The 26,135-nt window shown below is 42.5% G+C and overlaps 1 protein-coding gene across 1 annotated transcript; it reads right to left on the bottom strand.

Annotated features, from left to right (window-relative positions):
- gabrd (gamma-aminobutyric acid type A receptor subunit delta) lies at positions 1–26,135 on the bottom strand. The gene is made up of 9 exons (XM_061257619.1): positions 25,889–26,135; positions 7,816–7,931; positions 6,228–6,295; positions 5,284–5,504; positions 4,044–4,126; positions 3,491–3,628; positions 2,915–3,070; positions 1,871–2,082; positions 1–1,058 (listed from the first exon to the last, which is right to left on the bottom strand). The coding sequence occupies exons 1-9, from the start codon at positions 25,954–25,956 to the stop codon at positions 747–749; spliced, it is 1,374 nt and encodes a 457-aa protein (XP_061113603.1). The 5' UTR covers positions 25,957–26,135; the 3' UTR covers positions 1–746.

The raw sequence follows: 26,135 nt of genomic DNA, 5'->3' as shown, positions 1-26,135 counted from the left end.
TATTGAGGGAACTGCTTTTAATAATCTAGAGACAGGCAGGACTGGTCGGAAGTGATAAGAAGCCGCACGTATAAAATCAAAATAAAGTGAACAGAAAAGGCGGGGGAGTTCAAAGAGAAAAAACAAGGGGGGGAGGGGGGTTGTGCATTTGGATGATAGAACTAGGAGGGTTAACAGCCATGCAGACTAACATACATTATTTTGATCATTCGGCATTTGGCAGCACAACTTTTGTTGTACCTGCATGTTTTTAACGTATCTGTCTTAAATCTTGAAATATAAAGAACAATGTTAAAAATGCTAAATAAACCCTGTTTTTTCATTCAGTGAGCCTTCCCCATCCGTTAACATGGTAGGGAGACAGACTGCCAGTATCGCCGTAGAAACAGCAAAGGCAATCTTTCCGGCAACCGACATAAGGTGAGATGAGGTGAGGCGATGCAAGCGTCGCAGGGGTCAGGTGACCCAGGCTGCCCAATGAGAATCGAGGGTTCATTCACATTCCCGTGCACACGTTTTCCCCCAGTCAGTACATGGCATATATACATAGATTGCATATGCTTTCGAGCCCAGAAGGGACTAGTCCTTCCCTTCAGAGGCTTTTTAAAATCAATACATTGCAAAAGTTTCCATTTGGAATGCAGGGGGAGGACAGTTCCCTGTATAAAAGTCACTGAATTAAACTGCCACAGTCGGTCCAGTTTGTCACTGTAAAAAGGCGCATTTTCCCGCGGCTGCCTGCGCAGTCACATGGTGTACGCCACCCAGTAGATGACGTTCACCGCCGCGAAGGCGGCCGGGAACACGGCGCGGGCGTAGATGTCGATGGTGTCGGCGTCGATGGGCTTGCAGACGGACTTCCGGCCGCCCTTCTTCTCCTCCGACCCCTCCGCGGTCCGGGCCTTGGTCTTCCCGTTCTCCACCTCCTCGGACCCGCCCGGCGCCTGGGCGGCCCGCTGAGCCCGCGTCTGCCGGTTGGACACCATGAGGCCCTGGTTCATGCCCGCCACCGACAGCGAGAACATCACCATGGCCTGCTTCCCGTTCTTCACGATGGACTGTGGAGGCAGGCGGGAAACACGCTGAGGCTGCGACATCGGTTCTTACACCTTTTAATATCAGGACCCAATTTATAAATACTTTTTATTATCAGGTCTGAAATATTTTTTTTTTTGTATCTCTCAGGGACCCATTCAATTTGACATACCTGCACAGCCTATTGGACTAGAGACTCATTCAGGGACACACCCATTCTCAATGCAGAGTATGCGGAGTACAATGTCCGGTGTTGATTCAACTCTTAACAGAGTTTGTATGAGTCCAACTGTGACAACCCGTACTGTACACTGTTCATTTTACACTGCAGGCGACAGACGTAGCTCTCTGTCGAAACGCCACCAATCCGTACCTACCTGGGTGATGGACAGCAGCCATTTTGTGCAATAACACTTGACACTAAACATTACATTTATTGATTATAAACGGACTGCTGTGCCTCAGAGACATTTTGATTCCTGAGAGTAATGCTGATGTTCATCGCTACTGTACACCGCTCGAGATAAGAGCGTCTGCCAAGTGACTTTAATGTAACGTAATAACACTTACTAAAATTACCCGTAAGTGAAGAGAGAGGGAGATAGAGGGATCATTAGGCCAGCTAAATTTGGAGAAGATTACAAGGCCAGATTGCTCGAGCGATACAGGGCACTTGGCCAGGACAACAGAGAAGCCCTTACTGCTAAAGATGAGTGCCATCATCATGTCTTTAATGATCACAGCCACTAACGACCCGACTCCGGATCTCATCCCGCACATACGGAAATGAAGGCCTGCCACTCCTCCCCGAGTCCCCGCATATCGCTGCACCAACCTCCGAGCTGAGCTTGCTGGCCTTGATCTTGGCTCTCTGCTTGCGGTTGTAGTCGGCGTTGTAGTGGGCGAAGGCGTACTCCACCAGGGCGGCGAACACGAACACGTAGCAGATCCAGAAGTACACGTCCAGGGCTTTGATGGCGGAGGCTCGGGGGAGGGAGGACCGGGCGCTGACCATCAGGGTCGTCATGGTGAGCACTGTGGTGATACCTGGGACAGCAACATTCAGCCGTCAGCCTTCACCTGCCCGTTTTAAGATTGTTTTCCCCATTTTCTCCCAATTTGGTCGCCAATTGTACCCTATCTATTCCAATCACACACGTTGCTGTGGATACGCCGAAACGACCCTGTCGCTCGGGAGCCCGGGAGGATCAGGGTATTAGAGAGCGATACGCCTTTCTACAAGCCGCACCGTCTCAAGTTCCCGTGACTCCCAGGTATATGGCGACCCTACAGCCCCTGCCGAGTCCCTCCCCCCACCCTCGGAACGGCGAGCCAATAATGCCGCTCTACCTGTGCCGGCCAACCTCAGCTTTAGCAGGACCGGGGATCGTAACTCGCCCGCTCTATGTCCTAACATACGTAGATGTGTGATTTATGCTCTTCTAACTATATTGCATTATAGTTACTTAGCTGACGCTTTTATCCAAAGCGACTTACAGTTGATTAGGCTAAGCAGAGGCCAATCCCCCCCTGGAGCAATGTTGGGTGAAGGGCCTTGCTTAAGGGCCCAATAGCTACACTGATCTTATTGTGGCTACACTGGGGCTTGAATCACCAAACTTTCAGGTTTCAGTCAAGCACCATAGCCACTAGGCTATAGACTGCCCCTAACAAAGAAAGGGCCCTGGTTGGATTTGAACACAGGATCTTCGTGCTCGGAGTCAAACGTGCCGTCCACTGGATATTGTATATTGTACTCTTATTAACCCATTGAAATTCACATAATCCATAATTATGTTAAATAAGTCATGCTGTTAAGATGCATTTTGTTAGCATGTAATCAGAACACTGTATGCATTCACAATACCACAACGCTGACCTAGCGATACCCTCGCAGGCACTGCTGATTGGCTGATCCAGAAGGACACCCAGGACATTGCCACCAATAGAATGGAGGGCATGTAGGACTGGATGATGTAGACTCCCCGGTTCCGTCTCAGTTCAAAGCGCAGGCTGAGCCGCGGGAAGCGGCCAGCTGTGTAACAGAAACACCAATTCATGGTAAATGGTAAATGATTGGCATTTATACAGCGCCTTTATCCAAAGCGCTGTACAATTGATGCTTTTCATTCACCCATTCACACACACACTCACACACCAACAGCGATTGGCTGCCATGCAAGGCACCAACCAGCTCGTCAGAAGCATTTTGTGGGTTAGGTGTCTTGCTCAGGGACACTTCAACACATCCAAGGCAGAATCGAACCACCTGAGCCAATGTCGAGTGCAAAATACATGTTTTTGACATTTTATTGCATTATTTTCCAATAAACCCCTTGTTGGGTAACAATTGGGAGGAATGACTTGTGTTGTGCCAGTATGCATCTGCTTGGTCAAATACACCCCCCCCCCCCACACACACACACACCCCCACCCAGGAAACAAATGAACTCACCGGATTTGAAGTTCAGCATCTCCGTGACAAATCTGTAGTCTGTGATGGTGAACTGCGACAGCTCCAGCTTGTCCAGGCCGTGTATCTGTGCCTGGCTCTCGGACCAGTGGTAAACAATATCCTCCGAGGAGTAGCCATCTGGGACACAGGCAGGGGACAGTCACGTGACGTCTGATGTAATTAATTACATCACAGGTAGGGAGCAAGCCAACAGCCTCGGCCCCCGGGGTGCGCTGAAGACGTATCCCATAGTGCAATTCAGCTGTGTGTGTTTTTTTTATCCCCCTCAATCTCTCCCCACAGCTTGCGGCACGAAGCCTGACAGAACGGCCTGGTGCGTTATTTCATTACCTGCAGTTCACAGCAACTTTGACACCGTTCAGTCATAACAACAAAGCTGTTATTGCGAATCAACAGTTACAGGAGAATTTGAGGGGATCATTTTGTCATTTTCTTTTTTTTTCTATGATTCGATGATGGGATGCGGGGGTAGGGGCGGGGGTAATTGGGCGGGGGGGGTGGGGGGGGTGGCGGGGGGGTGGCCTGGACTCACAGCTCTCCAGGTCCAGCATGCACTCCTGCTCGTCCATGGGGTATTTGGTAAGATCCATGTCACACGCCACCGTGGACGTGATCCTGGACAGTAGCAAAGTAAGATAAACGTTTGTTATACGCACATTCAAGCCACATCATACTGTCAAATAGAGTGCCTGCTTTCAAGAATCTGTGCAGCGACATGCTCTAATGTATGGAATGGCCCATGTCAGAAAGGGCCTAACATTTACAGTACAATTATGTTTTTCAAACTAGGGGGAAAACATCAGAAATTATGAGTTAGACCTTACTTGACAGTGTAAGAGATAGTCTTAATGTAATAACCGCTACAATATGCTTCATGACATGTCATAATGTATACAAAAGGTCACAAAACAATTATCAGGGTAGTGATGTATGATGACATACGGTATATTGGGGCATCATGTGACAACTGATGTAACTTATTGAAGGTGTAATGGCATAATGATTTTAGGTCACATTATCTGAATTAGCAAAATTGCATTTATGGCACTGGTTCAAAAAATCATGAGCACATTATGAGAGTTAAAAATATGACATATCAAAGAGATAGTGTCCCATGTCATAATTGGTATTTTATGAGAAATTACTACTGTAAGTAAATCAATGTTGCATGTGTAATAGTATAGTATTTGTAACATTGGTGAATATACACAACAGTGTGTGTCATTATTACTAGACTTGTGTTTGCTAGGATGGTTTTATTGCTTTTGTTTGTCTATATAAGCCGTTTACTGTTGTCTCTAGATAAGTGTCATATCATTGTTTCGCGTTGTATTGTATAAAAACAGTTTTATAGAAATAATCAAGTGTCAGATTAATCTACAAGACCCAAGTCCTTATCTTTGTTGTAATGTTAGCACTTGAAACTGTACTTCCCTCTCAGGTCTTTCAACTTGGTTATGGGTATGCACTTTGCACTTGTAAGTTTATTGTACTGTCACTCGGGATGATAGCATCTGCCAAATTCCTAGAATGTAATATGTAATATACAGCATATTGCAATGTTAGATTCCTATCCACATAGAAAATACAGTAACTTGCGTGGCCCTAGATCCTCATCACATATCTATCCACATAGAAAATACAGTAACTTGCGTGGCCCTAGATCCTCATCACATATCTATCCACATAGAAAATACAGTAACTCGTGTGGCCCTAGATCCTCATCACATATCTATCCACATAGAAAATACAGTAACTCGCGTGGCCCTAACCGGCTGCTGTAGAGGATGACTCCGTCCGGCTGCAAGCGGATCAGCTTGTTCTCCACGGTGACGTCATGGAACCAGGCCGACTTGGCGTTGACGATGAAGGTGTCTGGCAGCCAGAGTTTGTCCACGAAGCGGCTGTCCAGGCCCAGTGTCTTGTTGGTGTGGTTGTACGACAAGCGGTCGTCCCTCCAGCTCTGACGTAGGAACACGGTCATGGTGTAGTCCTGCCAAATCAAGGGCGTCGGGGGACGGGGGACGGGGGACGGGGGACGGGGGGGGGGGGGGGTGATGGGTGGAGTCGGTCATATGAGAACATGCGCGGAAAACGGTGGCGTTAATGACGTCACACGCAGGTGGTGTCAGTGGGTCGATCTGTACAAGCCCCACCTCTGTCATTACTTGTCCTTTTGCAAAAGTCCTGCTACAGCAGAGCTGGCAGGCAAATTGAATTAAAAAAGACCCCCCACAGAGGGGCTAAAAGCACAATTGCGCTTGTATGTAAGGTGCACAGCAGATGGCAAGTGGCAAGCGGATTAATTATTTGTAAATGGCTGAATGTGAAGCTCTTTGAGCTCCATTTTATGAATGAAAGCTGCTATATGAATAAAGCTTATTGTTATTATTATATTATTATTATTACTTCCCCCAGCAACTGTGGACAGGGAATCAATGACATCACAGGCAGGCATCAATTAACTGAAACGGTGTTGGCCTGTGTCAGTAAACTTCCACAGTAATTCCTGATGTTAGAGTGCTCTTTTTATATCACTGTGCTGATATAAATCCCCTTTCCAATTTCAGTGCTGTGTGGGATCTGTTTATAACAGCAATGAAAATGTTTAATGCAAGTAAATCTCGCAATTTTAAAACGAGTATTCATTTCAAGGCAAAAATAAGAAAGCTTTACAAGTCTCTTGATGGCAAAACACGTAAAAGCTTGACATTACCATGTTAGCTTCTGAGATGTGATCGATGCTGGCTACTTCAATAGCCATTGCTACATTCACAGGGGGGCCTGTAGAAAAACAAATGAGAACAGAAACAACCAAACCTAACACACACACACTCACACACACACACACACACACAGACGCACACACACACAGACGCACACATGCGCACGCACACACTCCAGCCATTCACCAAACAACCATGGAAGCTTGTGCAGGAACAAGTGAAAGGGCATAACTTCTCATAAAAAAACACAATTATCTTTTACCATTAAACGTTCATCAGCTTATGAAGAATGCCTTCTCATGCAAGTGTACTTTCGAGCAAGGCTTTACATTTTCAATGACCACATGCCGTTTGAAAGCCGAGAGCCCTTTCCCACCCACAATGTCTGTTAATATTGAACATTCCTCACATTGGTGAACCAACCAAGTGTCGTAATCGTTTTCTTTTTGCCAGTTTCGCAGCTGTAAGGTGCATCTGCGAAACACACGCGGTCGGAGCACCGGCTCGTTAAAAGCCCGTTGCGTGAAACACGGCCTTTTTATCGATGCCGCTCCGCGGTTCCGTTCCACACGTGCAACAACGTGACCGGAGCTGCTGCGGGAATCCCTAGCGATTAGGGCTTCATTACTGCCGGGATCCGTCCCATTTCTTGCAGTCGGCAGACTAGGTCATGTTCTTCATAGAGACTGATCCTCACGTGTGTCATGCCGTTCCATCAACCCACTGCCGCCGCTTTAATAGGCTACTCGCATGAAAATGGCATGGATTTGAGGTGAGGAGATGGGGATATCATGCCACTTATAAATAAGGGGAAATGGGTCGCTAATCTAACTCGGCGTTGCCCTCAACCGCCTCTGGAACGTCTAGATATTTCACTAAGCGGAAATAGCCTACCGGCGAGGACGTTACGACCCTGAACACGCTCGGTTTGAAGTGTCAAATCGCAAGGTTGCGCGTACAGCAGCCCCGCTATGGTTAAAATTCCACCGTTGGCTGTGTGAAATCCATTTCAGCCCGTGCTTTTTCCACCTGCTCCGAGCTGAGTTAAGCTGTGAGATTGAGAAATCTAAAGCTGTTTCCATTGGATATTTCACATTTAACAGCCATTCTTAACAACATTTTTCTCAAACACATACGACTGAGGCGTCACACTGACAGTATTCCAGTAATGCCCCTTTCACATTTATTAATGATATTAAATGATGTATAGCTACTGTTCATACCCTCTTAACATTACACATTTTACTTCCACTCTTTGTTGGTTGAAATAATAGTAATATTAATTATTTCAAGGTTTTTATGTATTAAACTGGGTCACCTACAATTCTTTGATAATAGCTGAGCAAGAATGTTTACAAATACAATGGGAATGTTAAATTAAAAAAGTAAAATTCAATATGACAGGAGGCATTTTACATAAATAACTCATGACAAAATAAAATCTTAAACCCTTATTGTCTCAAAGATAAGATGAAACTATATTTTCCTGTTTTGTGGAGAGTATTATGTTAAGAATGACTGGAAATGCAAGGGGATGAATTGCAAACCAATGGTACTAGCAGTAGATCTCATACTCACCTCCTATCCCAGGGCGAAAATTTCGTGCGTAACCCTTCATTAACTCATCCAGATTAGGTAACCAGGATATTTCAATGTCTGTACCTACATAGTCTCCAACGTCACTCATCATCGCCCTAGGGGAACAAAGACACACGGTTTGAGATATCCACTCAAACTTGGGATGTTACGTATGGAGACAGGTAAAGACGCATCACCAAATCCACAGTAAAATCTCCTCGCAAACCATCTGCAGACTACTTCATCCTTAACTTTGCAGTTGAAAATTACAACACTTATGCTTTCTCACAAATCATTTTGTACAGAGACCCCTCGAGGGATAAATGAAAATTAATTTAAAAGGGATTTGAAAGCGGAAATGTCAGTTTTGCGATCCGTGCATTCGGTTTGGCAATCCGTACCCTCAGTTTTGTAAACAGTTAGCTCGGTTTGCCAACTCAGTTTCGTAAACGGAGCACTTGGAATGCCAATCCGTACCTCAGTCTTGCGAACGGATTGCGAAACTGACGGTACCCAACGGTTTGGCAAATTGAGCGCGCAGATTTCACAGATTGCGGAGTACAGATTTCCGCGTTTCCAGATTTTCTTTTCTACCTATGTCTAGGGTAAAGAAACTGTATTTGGAGAACTTTCTGTAAATGGTAGACTAAAAGTTAGGGATAATGCATCCACAGTAAACCCAGGTTTAACTGTAAGACAGGTTCATCAAATTAAGAAGAATGCATAATAATGAAATATGTAAAACAATGATTAAGTTGTGAGATCAAGCAAGAAGAAAGTGGTGTTACTGGACTGGGTGTTGATCCAAGTCCTGACAGAAACAGGTGTAAACACATTATTAGGATAGGCCTACACATAGGATAAATACAGCACAGTCTGTAAGAATTTGGACAGTGGCTCAGAATGGCTTCCTGTACTGTCACTGCACCGAGGAAGCGATTGTACAAAGCTGACTATTCAGAAAGAGCTGATAAGCCAACTGTCCAATTTATTTTGTTCCCATAAAATGGAGGGATGTAATTCCTATGTGGATTGTCCCATATAGATGTAAATAGCCTCACATTAACGGTGACCGTCTGCACTTTAGCCTCATACTGTGTTTCATTTCAAATCCAATGTGCTGGAGTACAGAGCCAAAACAGCAGAAATTGTACCACTGTCCAAAAACTTACGGATTGCACTGTATGTACAATACAGTACATACAGACACATATGCAACTCAATTCCTTCCCATGTAAAATGAGAGCAAAAAACCCACACTGACATTAAGATGCCCCAGGATATATCATAAACCTTTACTGCCAGCAATATTGGTGCGGAGACAAATAATCTGTTGACTCAAATGAAACCTCTCCATATTATAAAAAAACAAAAATAATTTAAGATAAAATGTACTGTAAATATACTTATCACTCTTTTCCACCATTTGTATTTGACTAATTCTAAAGATTTACTATACTACATTAACTGAAGGTTCATAGTGTATTTACAGAGGTAAAATGAGACGCATACAGGAAATGTGACGTTTTTGAGAGGATTTCTCTAATCTAATGTAATCTAGTCTAATATAATCCGATCACCTAATCTAAACTGCTCAAAAAAATCATCTAAATGCTCTGAAATAGATGTGTCAAGCCTTCTCAAATCAAATGCATGATTAAGTGTACGTTTCATAAACACGGTATTGGCCTCTACTCATAATGACACATAACAGGCACATAAATGAGCATTGGCCACAAGGGGGCAGTGTCTTCTGTCCAATGAGGTGCAGAGCTGCCGTGCAAAAAAAAAGGAACGCAAGCGGTCTTTGTGCGTCTTTTTCACCCTCACACGCCGCTGCCCCGGAGAAACGCAACCAGAACCTCACTACGAGCTCCGAGCTTCGACAAGGCTCCTCCTTCAGCCCGTACGACACGATCACTTGCGAGCAATGAGGCGAATGCAAAATTGGCACAAGGTGGGGGGGATCTCTCCCATAATTAACACCTGAAAATATTGCACTTGGATTTATCTATTCGACAGGTGCAGATAGCAATTTGGCACATTGCAGGCCACAAACACAATTCCCAGTAAGTCTATGTGCCCACATCATATAATGTTCACACTAAAGTGCATGTTGAAGCCAGCCATTTATTTCTGAATTCATTACCAACAAATTATCCTCGGGTGAGGTGCAGATTGAGAGAACTCAAATAAATCTGTAATTTAAATTTTGAACATACGGTATATATTTACTTAATATCAGATCATTTTTCATCCAGAAAGGAAGAAAGGTTTCCGTACAATGCACATTCAGTTCAATATCTTCCCAGATCACGAAATATAAATGTATCATTTGTGTGATTCAATTTCTATTATGAATGAGGACTTTTTGAAATGACTTCAGCTGATGGGCTGTGTCATCCTCACTATTACTGTAAGTTATCGCAGTCATATCGTTCGTTATGAATGTTATTATTTTCATTGTATATATGATCAGTGGGTACCGCTGATGAAAACAAAGGAATTTAATCATGTCTGCAAACCCACTCTCACCACAATTCCAGAGACTGTACCTTATACAGTGAAATTCCCCCTCAAGCCACATTTCAGGAAGGTGACCTTTGGCATGTATACAGAAAAGGTCCAATGTACAGTATAGTTGAAGGCAAGCACGTTTGCGGACAAATGAAATATGTTAACAAGCGACAATTAGCTTCACTATATATGCCACGTGTTGTAAATAATGTGTATTGCTGCCCGTCCATCATTTTAACAGGACACTGGCTCTCAGTGCGTTAATTATCCCTCTCTGTAGTTACTGTGTTTGTGAACCTACAGCATACACCGGTGTGCTTTGTGTCTACCAAATTCATGCAATGTAATGTGAGGGAAGAGTCTGTCAAAATGGATGCATCACTCCTGTATAACTAACGATGGATGAAGAGTCAGGGAAGCTAAGAGAATTAAAAGGAATGGAAAGGAGGATAATCAGTTACGTACTGGTCTTATCTTTATAATCACACACACAGAAATGCTCAGTATTAAATCAACTCAATCAATTGGGCTCATACATACAGTGCTCTTGTTAGTGTTGAAATAACACTGCCCATCTCACTGCGTATATCCAAAGCTTCAACCGAACGCCAACATCGCTATCCTGAATAACAGGTTTTAAATGAAGGTCAGGCTGTTCTTTCAAAAACAAAAACAGTCTGAGCCTGTGAAGCCACATATAAGCGCAGGGCTATGATTTTCTAGCTTTGACACCACCTACTACAGTATAGTATTAGCCTCCTCTACCTTCCAGCTCCATTTTATTACAACTGGAAAATAATCCTTATTGCTGATCTGTACCGGTATAAGAATTAGAATTTTTAGATCAGGGAATCAATCAAACATTCCAGTCACAATAACTCCCCCCCCGTGTATTGCTTTCACCATGCATTTCCTGCAGTACATGCACTCAACGGAAAAAACTGGACAACCCTCGTGCTCCTTCCAAAGACAGAGACAGAGGTGTAATAAAATGGTAACAGAGCAGATTATTTGATTGATCGTGATCATGAGGGGCTTCATAAATGGCTCTACGGTTTCAAACTGGCTATAAACAGAGCGAAGCTATTCTTTATCTCTGCGCTCTTCCCATTAAGGGTTTAATTTCTGTTCATTAACATGGCTTCCTGAGGCTGTCTATTCACGAGCCTACACGATCAAGCGCAGAACCAAAGCAGGAGGAGGACCATAAAAAATCTTTCCTCAGATGTTTCGGTCGGCCTGAAGTGTCTGGAACCCTCTTGTGTAACAAGCTTAATTAGGTTTGTACAATAAAACACGCTTGTACCTGTATTAATGGAAGCTCCAGAACCGGTAGCCCCGGCCATGTTCCCATTGTTAATCTAGAGTGCAATGGTGTGGAAAGCGCGTAATCAAAATGGAGGCAAAATAAACCCGTCCGCATCATAGGTGCATTGGACAGGAAGTGCTTCCGAACAATCGGCACCAATTTCATATTTTTCAGCGTTCACCTTTTTTCATAAAATCAACCTGTCCTTCCTTTTAGCATTTCAGATTAGGGGCCAACCTTTCAGCTGATAGTCCTGCATAGAAACAGTTTTTACCAAATGAAACCACAGCACAGCAATGTTCTGTGTGCACTCTCTGTCCATTATACTGCCCTAGCCTGAGGCACTGTTTGGCCTTTTTGTATCTTGCTAACCTGTCAACGGTGCACTGTTGCTGCTTTTTACAGGACGACATGCCAAGTAGGCTACATTAACACATACAAACATGCTTATGATCGTACAGTACGTTCAATGCTGGAAAGATGACAGCCGTTACCTGTGCATGAGGACTGGTCTGGCAACAGTTACTCACAGTCCTGTCAGCGTACAGAGGAGATCAACGTGGGAAACGCACCGCAAACCTGCGCACGTTTAAACTAGTGCAGCCACCAAGTGGAGGCCCCTAGTCATTCCTGATGTATTCCAGATGTGCCAAGAAACACAGAGACTGAGCTTCACTAAGATTGCAGAGTGCAGGGGGTCACACGGTGCTTCCCTTGGGCTGATTGATATGGGGGGGGGGTGACATGGCTCAGGCAGTAAGAGCGGTCGTCTGGCAGTCGGAGGGTTGCCGGTTCGATCCCCCGCCCGGGCGGTGTCGAAGTGTCCCTGAGCAAGACACCTAACCCCCCAAATGCTCCTGATGAGCTGGTCGGCGCCTTGCATGGCAGCCAATCACCGTCGGTGTGTGAATGGGTGAATGAGAAGCATCAATTGTACAGTGCTTTGGATAAAGTCGCTATATAAATGCCAACCATTTACCATTTGATCGTTGCACTTAGAACAGGGGTGCACAGTAAGGGTCGATCCGTTTTCGGGATTTTGTGCCAACTTCGGGTCTTAATTATTTAAGTGACTCGGTGATATTCAGTCTGACATGTATGAGCACCAGCTGCAGACTACAAGTGTATCCTAATGATTTTACTGCTCAAGTACAGGTTTGAACTAGGGTCATTTATAGAGCTGTCAGCAAATTAATAACAAGGTACGTAGACCGGCCCTCGAGGACCGGAGTTGTGCACCTCTGCCTTAGAATAAAACAGCGAAACAAAACAAACTTACCACTAGATCACACCCCTCTGTTTAAATGAGGCGAGACCAAACTTTACTGTACCATCTATACTTCATTCAAATCCATCGTGAAAGAAAATGAGGTGTTTGACGTTGTTTGAGAAGATTGAATAGTTACCATCTGTTTAGTTCTACACGGGCTGTGATTAAAGCCATTAATAGTATTAATGCTTGCACCAGTAGATGGAATAGGGGAGTGAGTGGGGGGGTGGCTACATGAGGGATGAAAACAAGAAAACAATGAGAGGAATGGGCTACTAGGGACTCAATGTGCAGCCATCGATAGCGACGGTATCCACAGTAAAGCCACGGTATGAGGACCACAGCAGCAGAGTTTCACAGTTTTAATTAACCCTTTAAGATGTACAGTAAGATCACCAATACGTACGTGATTAGAATGTGATTCTTAACTGCACATTCTAATGCTGGTGTAACAGTCACCGATGGTAATTGAACGCAGTGGGCTTAGAGAAACATTGCCTGCTAAGGAAATGATACTTCTTAGTTATGTCTGGGGAGGTGCTGTGCTTCACCGCTCTTATGAACAGTGCTACGTCAGAGTCAGTGAGGTTACAGGGGTAAACGGGGACACTTTGACTGTAAAGCTACCTTCTGTCCCTTTTCTATCACTGACTGAGGGCAAACAAGCCTTCAAATAATCTCACGATAATACATCAAAAATGCACATTGTTGACGGGCGTAACTTGGCATGAATGATTCATGAATAAATGCTCTCACACACATAGAAAAAAACAAAGACTGATGTAATTGAAATGAAATCTTTAAAAGAGAAAGAACTAATCTTGTGTGCAAGGCGCACACACAACAGGAGAGGATAGGTTTAACAAGAACAAGGGAGGACTGATAGCTGATTGGGTAGACTGCGGTCATTCGTTTTTGGCAAAACATAATATGGCAGACCATTAATAAACTTTCCTTTTTTTTCTCCTAAACACTCCACTAAAATAAGTTTGTGAAAACATCTGAGGCAGGAAATAAGCAGTGCAGTTGGTGAATCTTGATTCATTTGATCCTCGTTTGAAAGTTTGATCGGAGTTCTGTGTGCCAGGTGAGCTGCACTGACATGCAGTGCAAGGCTCTTGTTTACGTGATTCACACAACAGGGCAGGACCACTTGTAAATGCTGTTCCTATCCAAAAAAAAAAAATTTTAATAAGAGAAGATGGTGAATCAGATAACTCATTTTAAGAGATTGAAGCAATTTTAATAACAAATCTATTTGTACGAGGGGTTCGTGCATGAGGCCCATTGTCTCTGTGATCTTTACAGTAGACCCATTAACTCATTAACATAGTAATAAAATGGCATTCAATGTGAATCACTGCACTGACAGGCACGTTCCATTCCTATTGAATTAATTTCGATTTAACTGAAGATAGAATTAAATACAAACATATTGCATTCTTTTGGGAGATTTTTATTTTTTTAAGTCAAAAGTTCTCATGGCCACATATCACGCTCTAATATCACGCATATGTCGCTCTGGATAAGAGCGTCTGCCAAATGCCAATAATGTAATGTAATCACACATTTTCATCTTGTCACAGAAGAAACCATCCGCCAATCCATTCTCCTAAATAATTGCTACTGGTCAGGGTCACAGGAGGGGGGGCGGTGGACGGTTCCCATCCCAGCATGCAGTGGGCGAGAGGCAGGAACACACTCCGGACAGTTTGTGAATCCACCGCAGGGCCCACACACCAATCGCCCACACACTCATACCTACAGGCGACGAGTCTCCAATTACCCTGCTGTCCTTGGACTGCGGGAGGAAACCGAGGTCCTGGCACTAACCCACACGGACACGGGGAGAACATGTGAACTCCAAGGCACGGCACAAGTATTTGCATAGCACAATTCAAACCAGGGGCCATCACAATCATGTGCAAAAATACAAAAATAAAACAAATGTATTGATAATAAATAATAAAAAACAGAAAAAATAGAAAGAGATAAGAAAGTAAAAATGAAGTAGCAAATAACAATAGATAAAATTGAAGGTAAAAGTCTGCACAGAAGAGCCCTGGGTCAGGGCTCAATCTCAGTACCTCGCTGCCACAGAACAAACCATAGAGGTTTAATACACCTCTTGCTTTTGCACTGTGGTATGCATTTTTCTCATTTAATTTGCTGTAAAAAAATAAAACAACAATATCTCGGGGCCCTACTGCAAACTGTACATGTTCCCTTCAGTCAACAATCCAGCAGAAGGAAATGGTGAACTTTTTTGAACAGCCATGGTCCAGATTAGTCTTAAGCGCAATGTGTTTTTCCTTTTAACGTTAAATTTAAGATGAGCTTCTTCAGAGCATCGTTTGGAGACACGAGATCCTTTCCAGCCTGTCACGTCTATCTTAAATTATCCAGGCCTTTCAGTCTGAGAAACAGCTCAGCATTTTCCAAGATGCCTCATAAAAGAACGACTCCAGGTTCGGAGACAAAAAAAAAATATCTCACAAATCTTTGAGGGTGAGGACGGGAGCGAAAAGTTGACAGAAGTTGGCTGAAGAAGCGCCTCCCACATACACAGTGAGGTGATATAATAACCTGTGACTTATTACGCTTAGAGATACGTAGGATTTGTTCTCACACTTCTTTCGGCTTTCCGCGTGCTGTCCGTTTCAGGACATCCGCGTGTGTCAGCCATGCCCTCTCAAAGGCATCCGCTTCATGCAGTGCAGGATGTTCACGTTCACCCGTGAAGGCTTCGCTCCCCAGTCTAAAAGGCCCAGGCACATGCAGAGGGGCTGACTTCGGGTGCCCAAAGACCTGCCTCTTTTGCCCCAAATGCCCAATGTGATAAAAATATGAATATTTGTACTATTATTGTTGTGCTCATTCATTTTTATTCATTAATATACAGTATTTTGTAAAATAACAGGGTGTCATGAAACAGTTTTTCAAGGTTTGTGTGCCCCTCTTTCACTTCGAGTACATGTCCCTTAAAAAAGGTCTCATCATATGCCACTGTCCAAGTCTCTAGCTGAATAACTACAGACTAACTCTAGCGTGCAGAGACAAAATGGATGCTGTGAATTCTTTTTGGTTGAGGTTTGGGACTGAACGCTGGACACAGTATTGGCAGCCACTGCTTTTGGTGCTGCTGTGCACTTGTTTATATTCTTGCATATTTCATACATAACACAAGGCTACATCTGTACACACTGTGCTAACATGATAGATTAGTGTAAACAACGTGGACCACTGGGTTCATTTTCTGCTCAGTTTAGTTATTCAATCAATTTTTTGCGCATGTTGTCGAAGGACAGGACCGCATATGAAGGACGGGAACTGCATACCACGGACAGGCATTGTATAAGCCATACAATAAGGCATTGCAAATTCATAATGACAATCACGGATGGAATTATGGGATGAATTGTCACCGCTGCATGTTACTCTCCCAGTTGTCCATGTACAGGGCGGCCTGTAGCGTAGTGGTTATGGTAATGGACTGGGAGACGCAAGGTCGGTGGTTCTAATCCTAGAGTAGCCACAATAAGATCCGCACAGCCGTTGGGCCCTTGAGCAAGGCCCTTAACTAACCCTGCATTGCTCCAGGGGAGGATTGTCTCCTGCTTAGTCTAATCAACTGTACGTCGCTCTGGATAAGAGCGTCTGCCAAATGCCACTAATGTAATGTAATGTTAGCGCTCAATGCCATATTGGAGGTGATGGTGGGGTGACATTAGCTCAGGAGGTAAGAGTGGTCGCTCGTCTGGCTGTCAGGGGGTTGGCAGTTCAATCCCCCGCCGTCGGTGTGTCAAAGTGTCCCTGAGCAATACACCTAACCCGCAATTGCTCCTGACGAGCTGATTGGTACCTTGCACAGCAGCCTCTTGCCATTGATGTTTGAGTGTGTGTGTGTGTGGGTGTGTGTGTGTGTGTGTGTGTGAATGAGAGGCATCAGTTGTAAAGTGCTTTGGATTAACGCGCAATATAAATGCAGTCCATTTACCATATTGACAAGCTTTGCAAGATGCTTCTATTGGTGCTGACTGCAGCAGCTGTCACTGACTTGTGTAACTGTACTCTGGTCTGGATTCAACTGACTTGCAAATAAATGAAAGTGCTATTTATTTATTTTTTCTCCACAAACTGTTGGGTGAACTGTATGTTTCTTAAACAAACAAAAAATTCAGCAATCTGTGTTTAAGGAAAAAACTAAGACTTGCTCGTAATTGTAAAAGATCAGCAATAAAGAAAAATATTTGCTTTTCAGCTACGTGTATACTTCAGTGTGTTAAGAACACTTAGTTATTTCATTGCTTATTCACAGTCTGTTCTTAAAATCAATCAATTAATAAATGTAAAACTGATGCAAAAAAAATATTAAAATGCCCTTTTAGCCTTCTCCGCAATGGTCAGGAATAGGCCGCTATCGGACGTGGACTGAAGAGCCAACTCTTCAGACTGCACCATGGCTCCCCTGACCCTCTTTAGCCAGCCTCGGCCTATATTCATGGATTTGCACTTTTGGATAGTAATTGTATCGGTATACAGCAGCTCTGGAAAGGTAGGATCGGCCTGTAGCGTAGTGGTTAAGGTAAATGACTGGGACACGCAAGGTCGGTGGTTCTAATCCCGGTGTAGTCGCAATAAGATCTGCACAGCCGTTGGGCCCTTGAGCAAGGCCCTTAACCCTGCATTGCTCCAGGGGAGGATTGTCTCCTGCTTAGTCTAATCAACTGTACGTCGCTCTGGATAAGAGCGTCTGCCAAATGCCAATAATGTAATGTAATGTAATGTAATGTAATGTGTAGCGCTGTTCTCGTCTCTTTGCAATCACAATTTCTGGGGGGTTTTCAGCAACCTGTACACATACTGATTATTAACATGACGGGGGTGACATTGGCTCAGGATGTAAGAGCAGTCGTCTGGCAGCTGGAGGGTTGCCAGTTCGATCCTGCCCTGGGTGTGTCGAAGCGTCCCTGAGCAAGACGCCTAACCCCCAAATGCTCCTGACGAGCTGGTTGGTCCCTTGCATGGCCAATCGCCGTTGGCGTGTGAGTGTGTGTATAAATGGGTGAATGCGTCAATTGTACAGCCCTTTGGATAAAGGCGCTATATAAATGCCGTCCATTTGCCATTTAAAACAGGCCTTGTGATATCACTTCCTGGGTCTAACACCGATGTTATCTTCTGCAAGTCACTCTAAATTAGTGTCTCCTAAGCGAATGTGATGTAGTGTAATGTCTTTACAATAATTTGCAATCATTGCAGACAGAAAATAGTTGCATTAGGTATATTATTGTGGCAGCACAGATGGTGCAGTGGGTAGCACTGCCGCCTCACAGCAAGGAGGTCCTGGGTTCAAATCCCGGTTGGCCGGGGCCTCTCTGTGTGGAGTCTGCATTTTCTCCCCGTGTCTGCGTGGGTTTCCTCCGGGAACTCCCACAGTCCAAAGACATGCAGGTTAGGCTGATTGGAGAGTCTAAATTGCCCGTGGGTACGAGTGTGTGAGTGAATGGTGTGTGTGCCCTGCGATGGACTGGCGACCTGTCCAGGGTGTATTCCTGCCTTTCGCCCAATGTATGCTGGGATAGGCTCCAGCCCCCTGCGACCCTGTTCAGGATAAGTGGGTTAGGATAATGAATAGATTAGCATTAGGTATATTATTGTAAAGCAGGGCTGCCCGATCCCATTTCTGGAGATCTACCATCCTGTCGGTTTTCATTTCAACCCTAATTTGGCACAAGGATGGTACATAGATCTCCAGGAACAGGATTGGGCAGCCCTGCTTAACAATAATATACCTAATGCTAATCTTTTCTGTCTGCAATGATTCAAATATCACTTCCAATAAGGCGCCTGATCTCTTCAGAAAATTAGACCAAAAGGGAATCATCATAGTTAATCAAATTTATCCAACTGGGCTAGCAGCCAGATCATATTATAGGCACTCGTAAAACAGTGGAGTCAGTTATAACTGACGCTTTCCACCTCAATGATCTATGATCATTGCACTCATAATAAGTCCAAGTTGACTTAAGAGGATACACCACTGTAATTCAGTCAGACTACTGTCAGGCTGTGTGAGGTTTCTTCTGATTTTTAAGGTTAAATATCGTAAACATTTAACATTAATATTAAATATGGAAAAGGGTTCTCATCCTGGGCATCTGTTTTTGTACTCTCTTGGTCATCTGAGGATCGGGTGTCACTTTCATGTCTCAGTGAATTCAGTGAACTCCTCATCAGGAAATAATGGATAACGGCACATTTTCTGTTGCTAATTTCAAACAGAAAAGCAATTATCCCTATTGGTCCCAGGTGACTGGTTTGATAAAACGACAGGATTTGACCTAAATATGGATGGTTGCTGATCATGTACCATTTGACATTGATTATTCACTCTGCTAGAGTGGCGCTTTCCCAGCATAGACATACAATACTGCCAAACTACCAAGCTATCTCTCAATAGCCTTATTTCCACAGTGGCTATTGGCCACTTACTGTTCTACAGGTACTCCTCGGCTCCAGTGGCGTGTTTGTGGTTCCCCCAGCCCACACCTTTTGGGTCCCCTGGGGTAAAAAATTTAGGTCATGGTAAAGGTTGGCATTATCACAGGTAGCTTGTTTTAAATTAACTGCCATTTAAAATTAACTGCCATTTTTTAATGGTAGTACTACATTGCATTCGATTTAAGCATGTGGTGTACAGGTTGGCATTATCACCAGTGTGGGTGAAGGTGTTTGTACTAGCAGCTGATTGCACTAAAGCACCTGATTCTACTTTTCCAGATTGGGGACCCCTGTTCTACAGTGGGAGTATGATGCAAACAGCAATGCTGCCTTTTTTGGGAGGAATTGGGCTGAGTTGGCACCTGTGAGGCCCAGCATAGCTCTGAGCCGTTGAGTGTAATCCGGCTGGAGCCTGTGGCTGGACCTGGCAGTTCTGACTTTGGAAATGCGCTTTAATGATGCACAAAAAAAACACACATCTCTGCCTTTATCTCCTCAAAGCCGGGTTACTGCGGTGTCTTAACTGCACAAAGTGTTTGAAAGTAAGTTATCTTCTTTCCAATTATTTAAGAATTCTGTGGGATGGTTTTTCAGTCAAATAAAAAAATAAAAAAAAGAATCTGATCATACATCACCAGCACCATTTTCTCTTTACTGGCTCCCCATAGATTCCAAGCAGACTTCAAAACACTTTAGCCTTTCATAAAAAGTACAGTGCAGGCTAACGCTGCCATATCAAAGTCAGCTCATTACTCCATATAATCCTGCTAGACCACTGTGGGCCAAGGCAGCTGCCTGCCTTGTCCTCCCAAAATTTTTTATAAATAAAACAGGTGGCGGGGATTTTGCCTACAGGCTCTCTAAATTATAGAACAGACTAGCCTCACCAAGCGCAGGAATCAGAAATGGTTTCGATGCTTTTTCCAGAGTGAAAAACAACCTGTCGAATACTTCAAAAATGCATAATACCTGTACTCAAATGAGACCTATCATCAAATAAATTATTAGCTACCGTGGCAGTATACTGTATATTGTATTCACACACAAATGTATCATATTTCCCCAAAACATGGATTTCTTTTTTTTTTGTATGAAGCTGTATGCATCTCTGAGTTACCTCTGAACAGCATACTGATGAATAACTTTCAAATAAAGGTTTCACAATTAAGGGAAGCACAAATATAACATTTTCTTAGATCTACTACTGCGTAAGTACAGTATTCCAATACACATATAGTAAGCAGACAGGGGATCCTGAGAACACACCTGGAATACTGTGATTACCCATGACTAGAAGATAATCAATAACCTTGAAAAAATAAACCATAACTCCCGACAATACTGATCGGACATTTGGTCAAACTGTGAAGTCAAATGGCCATTGTGGTATTTTTATTAAAACAGGTGAGTGAAGCCTTTTGTGCTGGATTGATTCTGGATTGAGCATAACTTCATGAGAATTTTTGAAAAGCACCATTTTGACTTCCCTAGCATAACAGCCTCTTTCTGAGCCATCCATCCCTGATGCTATGGAAACTGTGGGCTGGTCTTGTGGTCAGGATCAGTCATGCTGATGCGTAGTATCCATTTTAAAGAAGTTAGTGTGCATTGCTGCAGCATACCGACACCTATTCCTTGGATGAGCCAACGCAGTTAGATTTAATTAATGTTTATTTAAACAAAGCATCTGTTCACTAGATACAGCATAAATTACTATGGTGAGCACGTACTAGTGTGCACATCAGCTGAAGGGGGAAAAAGTGGATTTTTCCAGTTAAACTGGGAAAGGATTGAAACGATCTGATTGGTAGTTCAGACACCAGGGAATTCTGTCCTCAAATCTTTTGTATAAGTGCCACGAGACCTGAAACAGCCACAGAAATAACACCGCAAGTTAAGAATCTCTGTCAAAAGCCCACCAGCACAAATTCCTGTGGAAATCTTGTTTTCCTCACCAGGGACAAGCCAAGCCTTGTCCCAGTTAGCTATAGGGACAGTATAGCCATCAGGGCAGGGAATGTTTCAGGCCAATATAGCAGCTGAAGCACACAAAACATATGTAATGTTTAAGGGTTAAATAATATTAACTGGAACTAATACAGAATATCCTACAGAATACACACTTCTGCGTAGAACGGGCAGAATGGAAGATTTTACTCAAGAACACTAACAAAAACATTATCATTCATTTTTACAAAAGTACTTTCACAAAAACTGTAGTATTATGGTTAATGTGCAATGTCTTTAACAAAGCATCTGTCAAAGTAATATCATAATTACATTGTCCGTATATTAAAATCACAAAATAAATGCTTGTTACAATTCCAACTTACTGTTATAGTTTATTTGTCTTTTGCATTATACTATAACATAGTATCAGAAATAAGTCAAGAGACCCCAAAGTATATAGGAAAATAGTAATAAAATAAAAAAAACAACTGAATGGATACTATATAGCCTTAAATAATAGCCTTGATCAACTTCTCAACATTAAAACAGAATGGCTTTGCCTTAAATGGCTTCATGTCAATGTCCTCCACAACAGTCTCTTTTCATTAGCTCCTTAGAGCTTGAACACGAGCACTAATTGCATGGTCTGTCAAGTATCATGTAATTTTCAAAGAACAGCAGAGGAAGAAGACATACTATGTCTGACTGCCGTTTACTACATCATTAAAAACAAGTGAATGGTGTGTGTTTGGGGGGCTGTTAGTGTTTGTTACAAATTGTCTGTGGGGCCTTTTCATAATAATATGCAGATAATGCAATTTCAGTTCATAAACTGCTTTTACTCAGGAGCTAGTTTCAGCTCTTGTCAGCAGACAACAGAGGAGCTTCTACATTTTTTAATAATGTTGTGTATATCATTTTGTCTGCTCATCCTGAGCTATCTTGGGATATGTAGCACAGTTTGGCCACTCAGAAGTCAGTATCCCTGCAAGCAAATCAGAATTTCAAGTTTTGTTTTTTGTTTGCTTTGCTTTATCATTTGTTAATCCAGATACAATATAAATAATTGTCTCATTAAAGAATGGCAGAGTAGTGTTCAATAAGCATTTACAAAATGGATCATTTTTATGCATTTTTATCACTTTGTAATGAATGATTAGATGCTTAATCTAATCAACAATAAGTCACTTTGGATAAAAGCGTCAGCTAAATAGCATGTAATGTAATGACACGGGTGAACAAAAATGCGTCATACTGTGTCAAAAAAATACACCGTTTGAGCAAAAATGCATCATGTTTTAGCAGCTGTGGCGACATTCTGCATTAGTCTGTAGCTAATATTACCCTAATAAGTACCCAGTTAACACCAGCATTGGAAACAAAAGAAAACACCTCCTGCAACTGCTAAATATTTCAAGTGTTTTCTCAAAAAGAAACAATCACACTTCCATTAATTAAATCAGGCTTGGCAGTGCTGATCAGGGCCTGCACCCTTCCAACAATCTTTACATATTATGTGGATGTACTGAGACCAGACCACAGGCCATGTAAATGTGCCCATTATATAATTTACAGGTTAGTGATCTGTGCAGCTTGTCTTCAAATGACTTTGGCACACTAACAGTATACTTCTGGGTGAAACTGTGGCTTCGTAGTGGGTAAACTGACTATTGAACTAACTGCACTGCAAAAAATGGCTGTCTTAACGAGCATTGTCTTGTAATAAGACTAAAGATATTTTTTTAATTCTCTCAAGTGGAAAATATTAGCTTGTTTTAAAAGCTGTATACTTGACAAGTGAAAGCCTCACCAATTTGGCAAATCTTGAAATGAGTCAAACTTTCTCACCTCATTGGCAGTTGTTTTGTATCATTTAGCAAAAAAGTAATATAAATAAGTCTAAATATGAGACTGAGATACTTGTTAAGACTAACTTATTTTTTATTTTCTTCACTGTGACTCCTATGGCCCTATGCCAGCAGAGATACTTACTGTACAGGTATGAGATCTTTCTCTATCTAACCCTCTCTGCTTTGCCTCTGTCTGAATAAAGCAGAAGACAAAAAAGGGTGGACTGCCTGTTTTTGTTTTGAAAATGAAAAATTGTCTGAAATAAAAGCCTGAAGACATCTGAAGACATCAAGTCAGCTAAAATAAGGATGTAAACTATTTTAGATGAAAAGCAATGCATTATATTTTGATACAGTTTTAGTAAATAATTATGCTTTATAAATATTATTGTTTTGTGTTTGTCGTGGTTTGGTTAATTTAGGCCATTTACATAATGCATCTTAAACTTAGTTTATTTTACATCCAAACATGAGATGCTGCTGCTAATTTTCCAAATGTCCCAATGTCATCTTGAAACTTGCACATAATTTCAATTCCGATTCTAGCAAAGATCACCGTTTGCCAAGACAGAAAACTGTCCAAGAGGCACATATATCAGGAAAGCACATGCCCAAAGTATGAACAGGGTGCACTGAATTGGATAAGGGCAGTTATTTTCACAAGACCCCATAATCATGTGAGTTGTTTTAGCAACTGTATGACTGTTTCAAAAAGTACCTAAGGCTACTAAGTGAAAAATTACAAAATCCCATATGCATACCGAACTGCAGCTTAAAATCAAGTTTACTGGAAGAATTCAATAAGTACCATACTTTAAATTCAGCATTTGTATTCTAGAAAACGGCCCTTAAGGGAGAGTTACAGTGTAAATGCCTGGTACACTCAACCAAATATTTACCCTGGGTATTACATTCACCCAGAAGGACACGCAAAACCACGATCCAATCACACCAGGTGTCAGAGAATGACGTAAGATCTGGTTATCCCAAACTGAGAGTTGCGATTCTTTTTATCATTTGATTATTAATTAATCAATGGTTTAACCGTGTGCTGATATAATCTTTCTATTCCTGGAAATCTAATAATGCATGTTGTTGCGAAAAGGTTTAGGTTCCTGTCTCCAACTATATCCACCTTTAACGTGGTTGTGTTACTAATGACCTCTCTGCTGTGAATTCAGTAACCGACGGACTACAGTAAAGCCGGTTCCAGACGTGATTTTGACACTGTTGCACCAACACAGCCTGACAAAAATTGAAGGAAGTGTTCTACTGTTCAGTATATTTACCCAGTAATGCACATACATTTAAATAGTTGATTGCATGGGCGAAGTTGTTTTCAAAATCAAATTATTCTGTTACAGTATATGTTGGTTCAGGAGAAATTCAAGGCCAAAAAAGTGCGGTGTGCTTGCGGAATGTGCCTGCAGTCCATCTTTTCTCTTCCATTAAATAAAAGGCCTTCACACTGCCTGCCGCCCACTGCAGTGAACAGTACAAGTGCCCTCCATGAGTGTCAGACCTGAGTAGCAGCAATCCTCCGCCTCTTTACTAGAAATAAAAATCTGTTAAATGCCATCCAATAAAAAGTGACTGTATTGTTGCCATATACTCTGTGGCGTGTAACCATCCTCATGCATGAGAAAATGTACGTCTGTCAAGGTACATCTGTTGTTATTTTTCTAAAAAGTAAATGTCTACCTCGCTTGGAATGTACTGTTCAATTGTTGTGCTGAAAATAAGGGGAAAGAAACACAGCACAGCAGAGTCTGTTCCCATTGGAGAACTATAAATATACAGTATGTGAACAATGTCCCTATTAGCTATATTTTGAGTGCTCGACCTATATGTTCTCTGTCCAGTCATGTTTGAGGTTGAGAGTTATTTGATATTAATACACAGAAAGTATAGCCAAAGTGAACTACTTAACTGTGGAAATCAATTTGGACCAATCCACTATAAAGTTTCTTGAACAAGTAAGGTTCCTTAAACTTCTAAATATCTACTATTGCACACCATATGCATAAAAACAGAGGCAGTTCTTTGAACAACAACCTTAGTCACAAACCTACAACTCTATGGTACCTCTCTGTTTAGCCATGGAATATAAATGAATGTCTAACTATTACAAGTTTGAGAATTTGGAAACTCCTGAAACAATATGAACAGTTAAACTCCAGCTGTTTTAAATGAGCAGTTTTTCATTCTCAGCAGAAACTGTTGGAAGCCTATTCCTGGATAAATCTAGGTTACATATCTATACTCAACCTTTCCTGTTGAGGCAGAAGCTTCTGCCCTACTGTACAGTAAATCCAATCTGCTTTAAATAACTGCTTAAAAGACGAAAAGGGAAATACAGTAGAATACATTAAACAATAAATTCCTGCATCACGATTTCGAGAATGTGAACAATGAAACCAGCAATCACTGACCTAAAAACTATACGTCCATCATTAATCAGCGACCTTACAGTCAGCGCATCTTCCAACTGGAGGTATGCGATTAGCAGATGAATAATGAGTTGGAGGTGGCCTACTTTATTTAAAGAAAGCAATGCTTTATCGCAATCGTTAAAACTGGCACCACTTGTGTCTACTATTTTTGCAACTAAACTAGGTCCTAATCAATGCAATGGAATTAAGAAATCGACGTAGATACAACAAGGTACATTACCTGGTAAATGTGCTCCGCTCGATGAACAATAGTAGCCAGGCTGACAATGTAAAAGTGAGTATCTCCATTTCTTGCACTTGACAAAGTTTCCCGGTGTTTAATGAATTCAGAAAGGATGTCACTGCAGGAACGTCGCAGCTGCCCCGTCCTGCAGGAAGCGAGCAGTTGCAAGTGGACAGTGATTTTGACTTCCCATGTTCTACTGTACCGCTGCTTCTCTGTCCTGCTCCGCTCAGAGTGTGAACTC

This window comes from Conger conger, chromosome 10 (assembly GCF_963514075.1).
Source record: "Conger conger chromosome 10, fConCon1.1, whole genome shotgun sequence".
Classification (NCBI taxonomy): domain Eukaryota; kingdom Metazoa; phylum Chordata; class Actinopteri; order Anguilliformes; family Congridae; genus Conger; species Conger conger.
This window is presented reverse-complemented; position numbering and strand designations above follow the sequence as displayed.

Bases quoted from the DNA above. Each gene is read 5' to 3' on its own strand.
- gabrd (XM_061257619.1), bottom strand. From the start codon at position 25,956: ATGGAGATACTCACTTTTACATTGTCAGCCTGGCTACTATTGTTCATC. The intron at 4,127-5,283 runs GTTAGGGCCACG...GCTACTGTCCAG, and splicing joins GTCATCCTCTACAGCAGCCG to GATCACGTCCACGGTGGCGT. The intron at 2,083-2,914 runs GTCAGCGTTGTG...TTGCTGTCCCAG, and splicing joins GCCTGCGAGGGTATCGCTAG to GTATCACCACAGTGCTCACC.